This window comes from Erythrolamprus reginae, chromosome 7 (genome assembly GCF_031021105.1).
Source record: "Erythrolamprus reginae isolate rEryReg1 chromosome 7, rEryReg1.hap1, whole genome shotgun sequence".
In the NCBI taxonomy this organism is placed as follows: domain Eukaryota; kingdom Metazoa; phylum Chordata; class Lepidosauria; order Squamata; family Dipsadidae; genus Erythrolamprus; species Erythrolamprus reginae.
Genome location: NC_091956.1, coordinates 12,891,007 through 12,908,523, shown reverse-complemented (window position 1 = coordinate 12,908,523; position 17,517 = coordinate 12,891,007). Strand labels below are relative to the sequence as shown.

Genomic DNA, 17,517 nt, shown 5'->3' with positions numbered 1-17,517 from the left:
TGGCGCGGCGTGGCTGGTCTCTCCTTTTTTTCCCTGCTGCTGCCGCTGTCTGCGTGCTCCTTGCTTTTTTCCTCTCCTCCTTCCTGGCCTCGGGAGGTGGCCGTGTGAGGCTGGAGGGGAGCCGGGCAGGAGACAGGGAAGCTCACTGAGGCCAGGAAGAAGGAAACAGGAGTGCAGACGCAACAGCAGGAGTGAAGACGCAACAGCAGGAGTGGGAAGAAAGGAGAGCCAAGACCGGTAATCCCGTAAGTGACTGCCGCCGGTCAGCTGAAGCTGCACGCAGTTCGGCAGCCTACCCCTGCTGCCAGCGCTCGGGCCATTGTAGCGCCCGAGTGCCATCAGTGACTCGAGTATAAGCCGAGATCGGATTTTTCAGCACAATTTTGGTGCTGAAAAGCTCGACCTATACTCGCGTATATACGGTAAATTTCATTTAATTTCATTTATTAAATTTATAAGCCGCCCAACTCCTAACAGACTCCAGGCAGCGTACTCTGTTCCAACTCTCTTCTTCTGGATTCTTGTAAGATGTTTTTGTGTTATTCTCTTCTGATGAACCCACAACATCACTGGGGTGGCGCAGCAGGTAGAGTGCTGTACTGCAGGCCACTGAAGCTGACTGTAGATCTGAAGGTCAGCGGTTCAAATCTCATCACCGGCTCAAAGTTGACTCACCCTTCCATCCTTCCGAGATGGGTAAAATGAGGACCCGGATTGTGGGGGCAATAGCCTAGCTCTGTTAAAAAGTGCTATTGCTAACATTTTGTAAGCCGCTCTGAGTCTAAGGAGAAGGGCGGCCTAAAAATAGAATAAATAAAATAAATAATAAACAAAATAAACATCACACATTGAAGGTTGGACTGGTGAGCCACGGAATACGAACATGATATTAAAGAACAAGCACAAAGCAAATGTGGGATTTTGCTCATCCAACACTCCTAATTTTGGGGAGGAAATGTTGAAAGGGGGGAAATCACAGGAGTTTCAAATACTTACTGTGAATACTTGGTGTCCCGCATTAGTGGTGACAGGCGCACTGTGTTTTAACGATGCTCCTTTCCCCTTGTCTGCGAATAATAGAAATTTAATTCTTTTTTTCAAAACCTAATGTTTCCTGATAACGCTTACAATCCACGGGTGGGTTGCTCCTGGTTCGGCCCGGTTCTAAGAACTAGTAGAACCGGTGGCGGGAGGCTCCGCCCAGGGGCGGGTTCCACTTACCTTCCCTACCAGGACACAACTTGACCAGTAGCGGGTTGCTACTGGTAGGAGTAAGAATGTCCCACCAGTAGTGAAAATTGAGCTGCGGGCACAGCTTTGCTTCTTCTGCATGCGTGTCCCAGAGAAATTTTGTTTCTGCGCATGCTTCTGAGACCTGCAGAGAGCTCCTGAGGGCTGGGGGAAGTCAAAAACGTCTCCATTTTTGTGAAAAGCAGTCTGTTTTTAGCCCGCTTTTTTTTTTTTTGCAAAACCGGGAGTGTTTTTGCCTTCCCAAGGCCGCAGGATCACTCTGCAGGGCTCCCGAATGCACCCCGTTTTTGCAAAAAAACTGGTCCGTTTTTTGAAAAAAATGGGATGGGAAGCTGGAGCTTTGGGAGGCCCAAAATGGCTGCATTTGGTGTGTAAGACGCACCGACATTCCCATCCACTTTTCGGGGGGGGGGGGGGAAGGTGCATCTTATACTCCGAAAAATACAGTACAGTGGTACCTCGATTCTCGACCACAATTTGTTCCAGAAGTGTGGTCGAGAGCCGATTTGGTTGAGTACCGAATTAATTTATCCCATAGGAAATAATGGAAATGGATTTAATTGGTTCTCAGCCCCTGTTGACTCGCTGGGAACCAATTAAATATATTTTCTTTATTTCCTATGGGATAAATGTTACCGCCGGGGGCGGCTGCAATCCCGGCAGCTTCGGGGGGCTCCTTTCCTCAGTGCTTCATCTTATTACCTGTAGGCAGCTGCACCAACTTCCTCCTTCCTGGTGGCGGCAATGGCGGCGGCTTCCCTTCGAGTACCAACAGCGCCGGGAACATCACGTAATGAAGGGAAGCTGCTGGAGCGGCGGCAACTGCTGAGACGGCTTCGGCGGCTTCCCTTCATCACGTGACGTTCCTGGCTCTGTTGCTACTCAAAGGGAAACCGCCGCTGTTGCCGCCGCCAGGAAGGAGGAAGTTGGTGCAGCTGCTTACAGGTAATAAGAAGAAGCACTGAGAAAAGGAGACCCCTGAAGCTGCTGGGATTGCAGCCGCCCCCACCCTTCCTGCAGCTTGGAGTGCTTATAGAGCTCCTCAGCCTCCTGAAGCTGCCGGGATTGCAGCCGCCCCCGGCGGTAACATTTCAGATAATAAACAAAATTTTCTGTGGCTGTTCAGTATCCAAATTTTTGTTCAGATACCGAAGCAAATTTTTGCCGAAAATTTGTTCGGCATCCGAAATGTACGAGAACCAAAGCGTCCGAGAACTGAGGTACCACTGTACTAACTTTACAGGCTCCCCGTGATCACGTGATCCAAAGTCATATGCTTGGCCACCGGGTCATATTTAGGACCGTTGCTTTGTCCCAGGGTATCAGGTTCCTACACCGGTAGTAAAATGGGAGATGTGTGCGCAGCTTCGGGTCGCCAGCGTATGTACAGGAAGCAAAATCACGAGGGGACGCACGTGTGAGATTTCAGCATTTCAGCATACACGTTACAAAACAACTAAGTAGCCTGCAAGCTCCAACTACTCAGGATATCACCCCCCAATCCACAAACATCAACTAATCAGCATACATTAATTACATCAATGACCCCAGGTGTTACCCCAATGACTCACCAGGAAGCTTCAACACAGCTTGCAGCTGCTGAGCCAGCACACCACACCCACCCACCAGTATTTACAGAGGGAAGGCAGCTCAGCTCTCGCTGTGTTCGCCCTAGAACAAGGACAGAAGCACCAGCCTGAAGATGCCGCTGACCTGAAGTTGCGTGCGCAGCACACTAATAGCAGCAGTAAGCAGCAACTCCAGCCTGCCAGGGTCATGGGATCCCATTTTGGGACCTTCTGACAAGCAAGGTCCCAAAACTGGTGCACCAGTTGCGGCCCTATTTGGACAGGGAGTCATTGCTCACAGTCACTCATGCCCTCATCACCTCGATTACCGCAACGCTCTCTACATGGGGCTACCTTTGAAAAGTGTTCGGAAACTTCAGATCGTGCAGAATGTGGCCGCGAGAGCCATCGTGGGGCTTCCTAGATTCGCCCACGTTTCTGCAACACTCCGCGGCCTGCACTGGCTGCCGATCGGTTTCTGGTCACAATTCAAAGTGTTGGTAATGACCTTTAAAGCCCTACATGGCTTTGGGCCAGAATACATCCGGAACCGCCTTCTACTGCACGAATCCCAGCAGCCGATAAAGTCCCACAGAGTTGGCCTTCTCCGGGTCCCGTCAACCAAACAATGTCATTTGGCAGGCCCCAGGGGAAGAGCCTTCTCTGTGGCGGCCCCGGCCCTCTGTAATCAACTCCCCCCAGAGATTAGAACGGCCCCCATCCTCCTTGTCTTTCGCAAATTACTCAAGACCCACCTTTGTCCCCAGGCATGGGGGAATTAGGATATTCCTTCCCCTAGGCCATTACAAGTTATGTATGGTATGTTTGTGTGTATGTTTGGTTTTTATAATAAGGGTTTTTAGTTGTTTTATTAAATTGGATTGTTACATGCTTTTTTAAAATCATTGTTGTTAGCCACCCCGAGTCTGCGGAGAGGGGCGGCATACAAATCCAATTAATAATAATAATAATAATAATAATAATAATAATAATAATAATAATGTCCAGTTGGGAAGCCAGATTCACTTAAAGACCATGGTACTAATTTATCAACTGCAGGGATCGATTTAACAACGGAAGCAAGCAAGGCTGTAACATATGTCCAAACTTGCTTAATGCATATCTCACTTAACAACAAAAGGATTGGACTCAATTGTAGTTGTAAGTCCAGGATTGACCATCCTGGGAAGTTTTCCTTAGTCGTCCCGAATTCGGTGGCTGGGTTATTTGGCTGGATCCTGATTTAGCAAGATACTTTTCGGCACCGTTTACCTTTCCCCTTCTTGGTAATCTTCTCTTCCAGAATCACCCTCTGTCCATCAAGGCTGGAGATGGGCGCCCCGAGGTCTAAGGCTTCTTGCTCGCCATTCTGCCATCCAATTCAGTGCCGTGGGATTAAAAAAAATGGCATTTATTTAGAGGAACTGAATTCGTGGCCAGCATTGGGACGTGTCTTTGCATGAATAAAGCGATTTGGACTGAACGCATGATATTTTACAACATAGTTTCTTGATAATGAGATGGGTGGAGCAAATAGGAATGGAATGGAGTATAGAACAGAATAGAATAGAACAGAAGTACAGTAGAGTAGAGTAGAATAGAATAAATAGAATGGAGCAGAATATCGGAAAATGGAATGGAATGGAATAGGACAGGACAGGACAAAATAGATAGAATAGAACAGAACAGAATAGAAGTACAGTAGAATAGAATAGAAAAAATAGAATATAGAATAAAATATTGAAAAATGGAATGGAATAGAATAAAATAGAATTGAACAGAACAGAATAGAACAGAAGTACAGTAGAATAGAATGGAATATAGAATAGAATATCAGAAAATGGAATGGAATAGGATAGGATTTAGAATAGAACAGAACAGAAGTAGGATAGAATAGAATGGAATATAGAATATAAAAAGTAGAATATAGAAAAGAATATAATATTAGAAAATGGAATGGAATAGGACAGGGCAGGACAGAATAGATAGAACAGAACAGAATAGAAGTAGAGTAGAACAGAATGGAACATAGAACAGAATAGAAAAAATAGAATATAGAATAAAATATTGGAAAATGGAATGGAATGGAATAAAATAGAATTGAACAGAACAGAATAGAACAGAAGTACAGTAGAATAGAATGGAATACAGTGGTCCCTCGAGTTTCGCGATCTTGATCTTCGCTAAACGCTATATCGCGAGTTTTCAACCCGGAAGTAAACTCCACCATCTGCGCATGCGTGCCCTTCCACGCATGCATAGATGGTGGAGTTTCCCCGCCGGGCAGAGGCTTCCCTGGGTCTTCCCCCTCTTGCCCCGGTAAGGCGCGAGCAACGGCGTGGGCGGGTGGGCGGCACACGCGCGGGGAAACCCCAGGGCCGCTTCTCAGCTGAGAAGCGGCCCCAGCAACAGCGCGGGGGGGGCGGGCAGCGCGCGCTCGCGCGCGGGGAAACCCCAGGGCTGCTTCTCAGCTGAGAAGCGGCCCCAGCAACAGCGTGGGGGGGCGGGCGGCGCGCGCGCGCGCGCGGGGAAACCCCAGGGCCGCTTCTCAGCTGAGAAGCGGCCCCAGCAACAGCGTGGGGGGGCGGGCGGCGCGCGCGCGCGCGCGGGGAAACCCCAGGGCTGCTTCTCAGCTGAGAAGCGGCCCCAGCAACAGCGCGGGGGGGCGGGCGGCGCGCGCGCGCGCGCGGGGAAACCCCAGGGCTGCTTCTCAGCTGAGAAGCGGCCCCAGCAACAGCGTGGGGGGGGCGGGCGGCGCGCGCGCGCGCGGGGGAAACCCCAGGGCCGCTTCTCAGCTGAGAAGCGGCCCCAGCAACAGCGCGGGGGGGGGCGGGCGGCGCGCGAGCGCGCGCGGGGAAACCCCAGGGCTGCTTCTCAGCTGAGAAGCGGCCCCAGCAACAGCGCGGGGGGGGGGGGGGGGCGGGCGGCACGCGCGCGGACAAGCAGCAGCAGCGAGGCGGCGGGGAAACCCAATCTTCGGCTCCTCGCTGCTGCGGTGGAAATAAAAATACCATCTGCGCATGCGCAGATGGTGTTTTTACTTCCGCACCGCTACTTCGCGACAAATCGATCATCGCGAGGGGTCCTGGAACGGAACCCTCGCGATGATCGAGGGACCACTGTATAGTATAGAATATCAGAAAATGGAATGGAATGGAGTAGGATAGGATTTAGAATAGAACGGAACAGAAGTAGGATAGAATCGAATGGAATATAGAATATAAAAAGTGGAATATAGAAAAGAATAGAGTATCAGAAAATGGAATGGAATAGAATATATAAAATATATAAAGAAATATATAAAATATATAAAGAAATTAAAACTTGCATGTAGAGCATGGAATTCTATAAAATATACATATGGTAAGGAAGGCACTGAAAATAAAACTGCTTTAATCTCCTACTGGTGAGATGAGTGTGTCTTTTAATAACAAATGAAGTTTTATTTATCGTAAAGAAAACGCCGCACTTTGAAATCTTTAAAAAAAAAAACAATCCCCCCCAAATCTATTTTAGTTTAATGAATTACTTACTAGTCTGGCCACGAGATTATTAAGGTTCAATCCATATTTCGCAACGACGGGACACAGAACTTCCGTGACTGGCTTGGTGGGTTTAGCCTTCAAACCAACCGATCTATTTATCGGGAGCAGGTCAAGCCTGAAACGGACAGACACACCGAGTGAATATCATTCGGTCCTCGATGTACAACAGTTCATTTAGAAGTTACAACCTGATTGGGAAAAAGACAGCAACGACTGTTTCCTCAGACTTACGACCGTTTGCAGACTTCCCATGGTCACGTGAACAAAAATTCAGGCTTTTGGGGAACTGACTCATATTTATTACGGTCGCGGCATCTGGGCGGGGGTCATGCGATCTTCCTTTTGCGACTTTCTGACCGGCAAAGTCCTTTGGAAAGCCAGATTCACTTAACAACTGTATTACTAATTTAACAACTGCAGCAATTCACTTAGCAACTGGGTCATAAAGTGACAACATTCACTTAAATGTCTTGTTCAGAAGCAGAAATTCAGGCTAAATTGAAGTCGTACGCAGACAGCGGTTCCCATCCCGTCTTAAGCATAAAACGTATCAGGAAAGACTTCATGAACTCAATCTGTATAGTCTGGAGGACAGAAGGAAAAGGGGGGACATGATCGAAACATTTAAATATGTTAAAGGGTTAAATAAGGTTCAGGAGGGAAGTGTTTTTAATAGGAAAGTGAACACAAGAACAAGGGGACACAATCTGAAGTTAGTTGGGGGAAAGATCAAAAGCAACGTGAGAAAATATTATTTCACTGAAAGAGTAGTAGATCCTTGGAACAAACTTCCAGCAGATGTGGTTGGTAAATCCACAATAACTGAATTTAAACATGCCTGGGATAAACATATATCCATTGTAAGATAAAATACAGGAAATAGTATAAGGGCAGACTAGATGGACCATGAGGTCTTTTTCTGCCATCAGTCTTCTATGTTTCTATGTTTCTATCTTTGGACACTACTGATACAAAGTGCACGCATTTCCGGGCATCCGGCGGGCAAGAGTGCGCATCCGGGCGAGATTTGGCCTCTGTGCAAGCGCAGGAAATGAAATCTCGCGAGGACACGCGGCTGCAGTAGATTTTGGCGGGTTTTTTGCTTCTGCGTATGCACCAGCAAAAATTGCCGAAATCTCTCTCTCGTGTGCGTCCTCTCGCAGGATTTCTCTTCCTGTGCATGCAAAAGAGCCAAATCTCGCTTGGCCGTAAACGCGCACCTGCCAATCACCCAGAGCTGTGTGTACAGTTCCATTTTCACTACTGGAATGGTGTGTCGTCGCCCCCCCCCCCCCCGTTCCGGTACGAACCCGATACTGGTTGTATGTCCAGGTAACCATTCAGAATTTAGCTTAGCCCTATTGTGGTGGTTATGACTGTGCAGTTTACGAAAGGCAAGGAGGGTAGGGGCAGTTCTAATCTCTGGGGGGAGCTGGTTTCAGAGAGTCGGGGCCGCCACAGAGAAGGCTCTTCCCCTGGGGCCCGCCAACCGACATTGTTTAGTTGACGGGACCCAGAGAAGGCCAACTCTGTGGGACCTAACCGGTCGCTGGGATTCGTGCGGCAGAAGGTGGTCCCGGAGATATTCTGGTCCGATGCCATGAAGGGCTTTATAGGTCATAACCAACACTTTGAATTGTGACCGGAAATTGATCGGCAACCAATGCAGACTGCGGAGTGTTAGTGTAACATGGGCATACCTGGGGAAGCCCATGATTGCTCTCGCAGCTGCATTCTGCACAATCTGAAGTTTCTGAACACTTTTCAAAGGTAGCCCCATGGTTGCCTATAAGACACACCTGACTATAAGACACACCTGAATTTTGAAGAGAAAAATAACAAAAACAAAGTTTTTGGCCTCCGTGCACCTCGTTTTGGGGCTTTTGCGGGGGCCTTTTCCAGCCTTTTTTTTTTTTTGCCCGATTTTGAGGATTTTTTCCCAACCTGGTTTTTTTTAGGCTTTTTTCGGGCAGTTTTTGATGATTTTTTCAGGCAGTTTTCCCAGAAAAAAATGCACCTCAAAAGTGCATCAAAAGCAGCCTGAAAAAATGGAAGCATTAATGCATCCAAATATTATTAATATTACTTAATATTCTCAGAAAAAAAGGAATTTTTAGCGGACAAGGGGGAAATTGAAAGGGAAACAAGAAATAAAAGAGCAGGGGATTGATTAAGACTGGTACACTCATATGCAAATACGAACAAGATATGAAAAAGTCATTAAACAATACGGTTTTTATTTAGAAATGACAGAACTGGATAAGATAATCACAGAAACAGACAGACCCAAAATTGGAGTGGCATAGAGGTAGAGCTCTTGCCTCACAATCAGGAGACCGTGAGTTCGATCCTGGGTAGAGGCAGATACTGCTCTGCGGAATAAAACTCCACAATGGCGACAGGGAAAGCCATCGGCCAGTAAACACTCTACTAACTATAATCAATTGCCCAGACTCTACCTCTCAAAGGATTATTGGGTTATTAAAAGAAGGTGTAAATGCGAACTGGTTGCCAAGTGCCTGAATTTTGATCACATGACCACAGGGATGCAGCAGTGGTCGTAAGTGTGAAAAACGGTCGTAAGGGAGGAGGAAGGGCGACGGAACAGGGTTTTTTGGTCTTACCGAAATAACGTCCTCCTTTCTAAGCGGAGAGTTTGAGAATCCAAAATGCTGCTGTCCTGGTGCAGTACAAGGGGCTGCCAACAGAAAAGGATTAAATGACATTTTAACGTCACACTGAACGGGTGGATGGGGACTTTCAATGTTACTCTTCTAGAGTAGAGACTTTTACTCCTGAGAAAGCCTCTGGAGAGGCCTTCAGCAAAGATGCCTGATCAGTATTTGTCTTTAAATTTAACTGAAAGCCCGTTGAGCTGTTACAAAAATAAATAATACATTTTGGTAATACAGTATTACCTCTACTTAGGAACTTAATTCATTCTGTGACCAGGTTTTTAAGTAGAAAAGTTCGTAAGTAGAAGCAATTTTTCCCATACGAATCAATGTAAAAGCAAATAATGCGTGCAAACCCATTAGGAAAGAAATAAAAGCTCGGAATTTGGGTGGGAGGAGGAGGAGGAAGAAGAGGAGGAGGACAGTATGGATTCATTTTTATTAGAAGTATCCCAAGAAAGCAAGCAAGTACCTTATCGCCGCCGATTAAAAAGAGGTCGACTGCAGTCATGCTGATACGTTGCCTTTCGCAGAAGTCGGACAGCACCTCTTTGATGGAGGAGCCCCCTCGGACGGGCATGACGGATGTGGAGCCGTCAGGCAGGTGGACATGGCAACACTTGGGGGCCTTCTCTTTTGCCGCGGGAGGTCCCGGTAGTTGGCAGGGCTCGCCCTTTGAAGAGAAAGCGTTACGGGTCTGCTGGGTAAATCGAGTGCGGAATTTAAACACAGCAGAGGACTAAGCGTTTACTTTGAAGCAAACAGCAACACATTTAGGAACACGGAATGTAGAATTAAGCACATTAACAGAGTTGAAAGGGACCTCGGAGGGACAAGTAACGGGAGCACACTGTTACGTGGCGCTATGGATTTGAACTGCCGAACTGCTAACATTTGTGGTCAACAAGCTTAGTGTCTTAGCCACTGAGCCGCCAAGTTCCCATTCATTACAATAGACTCGGAATGGCAAACCTGTTTTGGTTCGCGTGCCAAAAGGGGATGTATGCGTGTGGTAGCATGAGCGCATGTGGCCATACCTATTCCCTCCCCCTCACGCATGAGCACCCCCCCACACCCACTGACCTTGCACAATTCCCCTATCCCTGCGCATGCGCACAGGCCTCACTGAAGCCTGGGACAGTGAAAAAAAGGCCCAATGGGCAAACCGGAAGTTCGGAAAAATGGACTTCCGCTTTGCCCGTTGTGCTGTTTTTTGCCCTCCGGAAGCCGCAGAGTGCGAGAAACAAGACAACGGGCAAAACGAAAGTCCATTTTTATGAACTTCCGGTTTGCCCGTTGTGCGGGTTTTTTGCACTCCGGAGCTTTCCTGAAGGCTCTGGAGCACAACAGGAAAACCGGAAGTCCATTTTTCTGAGCTTCCGGTTTGTCCGTTGAGCAATTATTTTGCACTCCTGGGCTTCAGGAAGCTCCCCTGAAGCTTCCAGAGTGCAAAAAATAGCACAGCGGGAAAACCGCAAGTACGAAACGGCATTTCTCAAGGCCAGAAATCAGATAGCTAGTGAGCGCGTGAGTGCTGGAGCTGACATCGGGCAATGCCTTGCATGCTCTCCAATATAGCTCTGCGTGCCACCTGTGACATGCGTGCCATAGGTTTGCCATCATGGTACTAGACAATATTTATCTACCTACCTACCTATTTATTGGATTTCTATGCCGCCCATCTCCAAAGACTCGGGGTGGCTTACAGCATATAAATATACATGTATCATATATAAATACACTGCTCAAAAAAATAAAGGGAGTACTTAAAAAACACAATATAAATCCAAGTAAATCAAACTTCTGTGAAATCAAACTGTCCACTTAGGAAGCAACACTGATTGACAATCAATTTCACATGTTGTCAACACATTCAACTTTGTACAGAACAAAGTATTCAATGAGAATACTTCATTCATTCAGATCTAGGATGTGTTATTTGAGTGTTCCCTTTATTTTTTGAGCAATATTTACATACATATATATATACATATAGATATATATTATGTATATGTATATGCATATACAGTGAACCCTCGATCATCGCGAGGGTTCCGTTCCAGGACCCCAAGCGATGATCGATTTTTCGCGAAGTAGCGGTGCGGAAGTAAAAACACCATCTGCGCATGTGCAGATGGTGTTTTTACTTCCACCGCCGCAGCGCGTTGCTGGGGAGTGCGCGCGCGTTGCTGGGGCCGCTCCCCAGCTGGGGAGCGGATCTGGGGTTTCCCCAAGCGCGCGCGAGTTGCTGGGGCCGCTTCCCAGCTGGGGAGCGGATCTGGGGTTTCCCCAAGCGCGCGCGCATTGCCGGCTCCGCTTCCCAGCTGGGAAGCGAAGCTAGGCTGCCCCAAGCTCGCGCGCGTTGCTGGGGCTGCTCCCCAGCTGGGGAGCGGATCTGGGGTTTCCCCAAGCGCGCGCGCGTTGCCGGCTCCGCTTCCCAGCTGGGAAGCGAAGCTAGGCTGCCCCAAGCGCGCGCGCGTTGCTGGGGCTGCTCCCCAGCTGGGGAGCGGATCTGGGGTTTCCCCAAGTGCGCGCGCGTTGCCGGCTCCGCTTCCCAGCTGGGAAGCGAAGCTAGGCTGCCCCAAGCGCGCGCGCGTTGCTGGGGCTGCTCCCCAGCTGGGGAGCGGATCTGGGGTTTCCCAAAGCGCGCGCGCGTTGCCGGCTCCGCTTCCCAACTGGGAAGCGAAGCTAGGCTGCCCCAAGCGCGCGCGCGTTGCTGGGGCTGCTCCCCAGCTGGGGAGCGGATCTGGGGTTTCCCCAAGCGCGCGCGCGTTGCCGGCTCCGCTTCCCAGCTGGGAAGCGGAGCTAGGCTGCCCCAAGCTCACGCGCGCCGCCTGCCCGCCCACGCTGTTGCCGGCTCCGCTTCCCAGCTGGGAAGCGGAGCTAGGCTGCCCCAAGCTCGCGCGCGCCGCCCGCCCGCCCACGCTGTTGCCGGCTCCGCTTCCCAGCTGGGAAGCGGAGCTAGGCTGCCCCAAGCTCGCGCTCCAGCCCACCGCCGCTGGGGTCTTACCGGGGCAAGAGGGGGAAGACCCAGGGAAGCCTCTGCCCGGCGGGGAAACTCCACCATCTACGCATGCGTGGAAGGGCACGCATGCGCAGATGGTGGAGTTTACTTCCGGGTTGAAAACTAGCGAAATAGCCCTTTCGCGATCCTTGAGGACGCGAAACTCGAGGGTTCACTGTATTGCTCAAAAATATAAAGTGAACACTCAAATAACACATCCTAGATCTGAATGAATGAAATGTTCTCATTGAATATTTCATTTGCACTACTAGTTAGGTCCCGCAGAGTGGATCTTCTCCGGGTCCCGTCAACTAAAGAATGTCGCTTGGCGGGACCCAGGGGAAGAGCCTTCTCTGTGGCGGCCCCGGCCCTCTGGAACCAACTCCCCCCAAAGATTAGAATTGCCCCCGCCTTTCGTAAGCTGCTTAAAACCCACCTCTGCCGTCAGGCATGGGGGAATTGAGATCCTCTCCCCCCTAGGCCTTTATAATTCTATGCATGGTATGTATGTATGTATGTTTGGTTTTTTTATATTAATAGGTTTTTAATTGTTCCTAACATCAGACTACTATTGTACACTGCTTTATTATTGCTGTTAGCCACCCCGAGTCTCCGGAGAGGGGCGGCATACAAATCCAATAAATAAACAAACAAACAAATAAGTAAATAAATATATCATATGACAGGATGAAGATATTTAACCTTAAATATTAAATATGGTGGGGGGAAAAATAACAAAGATCACTTCCTGTAGTAGAGAATTCCAAATATTATCTGTGCTATTGTAGTTTAAAATCCTAATCTGTTGTTTATAAATGCTTATTTAAAAGGCTACCTTTAAGAAAAAAAGCTAACATTAAAAATCAATCGGTGAAAAGAATCAATACAGATTTGGTGCAAACTATATAAAACTTATATATTTGATCAATCAATACAATCAATATTATATACACTACTCAAAAAAATAAAGGGAACACTCAAAGAACACATCCTAGATCCGAATGAATGAAATATTCTCGTTGAATCCTTTGTTCTGTACAAAGTTGAATATGCTGAGAACAAAATGAAATTGATTGTCAAGCAGTGTTGCTACCTAAGTGGACAGTTTGATTTCACAGACGTTTGATTTACTTGGAGTTATATTGTGTTGTTGAAGTGTTCCCTTTATTTTTTGAGCCGTATAGTTGATCGTCATAGTTCATCCTCACGCATATTTTCAACCCAGAAAGGCAAGTCTTACCATCTCCAGACTGGCAGCTGAAGACAAGGAATCTTGAGATTTATGTCTGTAGGAGAGTCCACCGGGGTGAGAAAAGTCTGGGGAGAAATATAAAGTCAGATATCTTATTTTTATTTTTATTTTATTTATTAGATTTGTATGCCGCCCCTTTCCGTAGACTTGGGGCGGCTCACAACACAATAAAAACAGTTCATGACAAATCTAATAATTTACAATTTAAGATACAGTAATACCTCATGATACGAACTTAATTGGTGCAAGGAGGAGGTTCGTAAGACGAAAGGTTCGTAAGACGAAACATTGTTTCCCATAGGAAGCAATGTAAAGTCAATTAATCCGTGCAACCAAAAAACCCCCCGCAAAAAAACGGCTTTCCGGCTGTTTTAAAAGGTGACAGCCGGCCTGGGGGGCTTCCCAGCACCCCGGCTGCAACCTTTTAAAACACCTGCGCCGCTTCGCAGCTGTCTCCTGAAGCCGAACGCGGAAGTTCGGCTTTGCCGTTCGGCTTCAGGAGACAGATGGGAAGCGGCGCGGCTCTTTTAAAAGGTGACAGCCGGCCTGGGGGGCTTCCCAGCACCCCCCCGAACTTCGGGGTTCAGGGGGGTGCTGGCAAGCCCCCCAGGCCGGCTGCAACCTTTTAAAACACCTGCGCCGCTTCGCAGCTGTCTCCTGAAGCCGAACGCGGAAGTTCGGCTTTGCCGTTCGGCTTCAGGAGACAGATGGGAAGCGGCGTGGCTCTTTTAAAAGGTCGCAGCCGGCCTGGGGGGCTTCCCAGCAACCTCCCGAACCGAACCCGGGGTTCAGCAAAATTTTGCCTCTTCTTACGAACTTTGTTCGAGTTACGAACCGGCGTTCGGGAGGCTTCTGGGAAGCCCCGCCGCCCGGCTGTTACCAGTCTCCGAACACAGGTTCGTAACTCGAAAAAAGTTTGTAAGAAGAGGCAAAAATTTCCTGAACCCCGGGTTCGTATCACAAGTTGTTCGTAAGACGAGGGGTTCGTATCTTGAGGTACCACTGTATTTATAAAACCCCATTATTAAGCAGACATACATGCAAGCATACCATACATAAATTGTATAGGCCCAGGGGAGATATTTCAGTTCCCCCCATGCCTGACGACAAAGGTGGGTTTTAAAGAGTTTACGAAAGGCAAGGAGGGTGGGGGCAGTTCTAATCTCTGGGGGGAGCTGGTTCCAGAGAGTCGGGGCCGCCACAGAGAAGGCTCTTTCCCTGGGGCCCGCCAGCTGACATTGTTTAGTTGACGGGACCCGGAGAAGGCCAACTCTGTGGGACCTAACCGGTCGCTGGGATTCGTGCGGCAGAAGGCGGTCTCGGAGATATTCTGGTCCAATGCCATGAAGGGCTTTAAAGGTCATAACCAACAATCTCAATTAGCTGGGGTTAAAAACCTTGTAATCTTCCTCAAAAGTCTTTAAATCCAGCTTTCGCGATTTCTCTGCTTAAATCTCTGAATGGAATCTAGGCTTAAAGACTCCAATGGGTTTTAATTCTCTAACTGTACAAAAGTATCAGGACTCGGTTTCCAAAAAATGAACCGAAAATGACTGGCATTCTGGATATTTTCTAACTCTCCCTTCCATCTCACTATCTCCATGTGGTCCTTGACCTACAACAGTCTGCTTAGTGACCTTTCGAAGATACAACTGCCCTGAAAAAATGGACATGATCATTTTTTTCACACTTAATGACGTTAATTTATATTCAAAAGCTTTTGAGGGTTGTCTGTATCTAGAATAAGATTGATTGATTGTACATTTGTATCTCTCTTCTCAATGACAAGCCACACCTCTCCAGTTTTTACTACAGCTATAAATAATACTTTTTTTTCCTTTAAAAAAAATCTTTTTTGAATAGACTTTATTAATTTTCAGTCTTTTTTTGTAAAAACAATTTCATACAATATACAATAAGTACAGTAAGTGATTACTGTACCGTAAGCTATAAATAATACTAACAACATATCTATCAAGAGAGCATCAGTAAAACAGCAGATCACACACGGTCCAGATTCAAAATCTATAAACGTTCAAATCCAGGGAAAAAGAGCGGTTTATACAAGCAAGGTTGTGATCGCAGCAGGCGGAAAGGGGGAGAGGACCAGACCGCCAGGCAAAATAATTTTATTTCATTTATTTTAGGAAATGTTAGATTGTCTGCTGTTTGCACATGGCAAATAGGAATATAAAAACCTTGTACTGTATTTTCCAGAGTGTAAGAGGCTGAAATTTTGGTGTGTCTTACATACCAAATGTAGCTTTTTTGAAGCTTTTTTTCCAGCCCTAATGAGGCGCTAATGATCTTCCAGGCTTGCAAGATTTTTTCATTGCTACTCCCTCCAAAGGAGGTTTTTTCCTTCCACTCATCCCTCCCTTTCTTCCTCTCCTTCCTTTGTCATCCTTCCTTCCTTCCGTACCTCTAAAAGCCCTCCTTCACCTCTTAGAATCCTTCTTTCCTTCCATCCATCCATCCCTTCCTTCCTTCCTTCCTTCCTTCCTCTCTCAAGATCCATCCATTCTTCTCTCCCTCCCCCACAAAGCCTCATATTTCAATTTGAAAAACTCACCTTTGGAACAACTCCCGTTTTCTTTCTTCTTCTGCGACCTCCCCAAACTCTTGCTCCTTGACCAGGAGAAGAACGTCCCTTTTTTCTTCTTCTCACCATCTTCTTCTCCTCCCGATTCTTCATTTAAGGAGCGCCCAGATTTAGCTTTTCCGCCTAACTATCACCAAGGGTAATTTTTAAAGAATCACTTTCACCAATGTTGTTTCCTTAATTAGAATATTTATTTATATGTATTTATTTATTTATTTATTGTTATGTATTTATTATTAATTAGAATATTTATTAATTTATTTTAATTTATTAATCTAATTTATAAATTATATAAATCTAATTTATAGAATGTGTAACTCCTTTGCATCAGAGCATGTTAATGTAAAGCAACTGGCAGTTGGAACAGAGTTCTTTTCAGGTGGGGAGGGGGAGTAGAACGTCTAATGTCTTAGCATGTTAATATAATACTGTGCACTGAGAAATATTAATGATCTGATGGTCATTTCGAAAAATACTTTCTTAGTAAGCACCTAGAAGCCAAGAGGAACGTACGTGCCAAGATTCAAGTTCGTAGGCTTTACAGTTCCTGAGATTTCATAATGAGTGGGCTTTTATCTATATCGATTTTGTCATGTTTATGCAGTGTATATTGGAGGTGGTGACCTTTTGAGAGCTGTATGCCACAAATTTTTGTTTTAATGTATGCCGATTAGTGCACCTTCAAAGTGACAATAAAGTTATTAGTCTATTCTACACCAGCAAGAATTGGGTCAGTACATCCTGAAAAGAGGTCTCTAACCTTGGCAACTTTAAGCCTGGCAGATTTCAAATCCCAGGATGATGATGATGATGATTATTATTAATTGGATTTGTATGCCGCCCCTCTCCATGGACTCGGGGTGGCTCACAACAACATAGAATATATAGTAAAACAATTTGATCCAATTAATTACAATTAAAATACTTGAAAAGATCCTAAAAACTTAAAAATATTCAACTTATCATTCACTCAATAGGTCATTAAATTTTAATTTTGGGAATTAAAATCCTCCAGCCACGCTGGCTGGAGAATTCTGGAAGCTGAAGTCTATCAAAAAAATAGATAGATAGATAGATAGATAGATAGATAGATAGATAGATAGATAGATAGATAGATAGATAGATAGATACCTTTCTCGGACTGGAAACACCGAATGTATCAGGACCGAAACTGGACTTCAGAGTGGGGCTGCTTGGGACCCATTGAAGATCAGGGACCGGACGACCTTCCACTTCGGCTAAAACACATTCTTGGTAAAACGGAGACTTCAGAAAGCGTGCGTAGCTGTCAAATTTCATCAAATTGAAAATCTAAAAGACAAAGCAGAGTCCTCTTAAGACAGAATTCAATACAAATTTCACAAGTGGCAGAGTTTGTCCCTGGGGGCAGGGGAATAAAACAATGTCTGTCTGTCTGACTGTCTGTCTCTCTCTCTCATCTATCTATCTATCTATCTATCTATCTATCTATCTATCTATCTATCTATCTATCTATCTATCTATCTATCCATCCATCCATCCATCTATCATTTATCTATCTATCATCTATCCATCCATCTGTCATCTATCAATCATCTATCTATCTAAGTGCAGAGAAGAGCAACGAAGATGATTAGGGGA

The 17,517-nt window shown here is 46.5% G+C and overlaps 1 protein-coding gene across 4 annotated transcripts in view; it reads right to left on the bottom strand.

The window, feature by feature from the left end:
• Positions 1–17,517, bottom strand: part of RGS12 (regulator of G protein signaling 12) — a 77,871-nt gene that overhangs the window by 20,761 nt on the left and 39,593 nt on the right. For all 4 annotated transcript variants that reach the window (XR_011559575.1, XM_070756991.1, XM_070756993.1 and 1 more), the window contains exons 8-15: positions 17,029–17,208; positions 15,868–16,024; positions 13,284–13,360; positions 9,512–9,712; positions 8,989–9,062; positions 6,353–6,479; positions 4,092–4,188; positions 997–1,067 (exon numbers count right to left, since the gene is read on the bottom strand). Coding sequence is in view for 3 of the 4 variants with exons in the window: in XM_070756991.1 (XP_070613092.1) it covers positions 997–1,067; positions 4,092–4,188; positions 6,353–6,479; positions 8,989–9,062; positions 9,512–9,712; positions 13,284–13,360; positions 15,868–16,024; positions 17,029–17,208 (984 nt within the window). In the remaining variant the exon portion in view is untranslated. The remainder of the gene's footprint in view (positions 1–996; positions 1,068–4,091; positions 4,189–6,352; positions 6,480–8,988; positions 9,063–9,511; positions 9,713–13,283; positions 13,361–15,867; positions 16,025–17,028; positions 17,209–17,517) is intronic.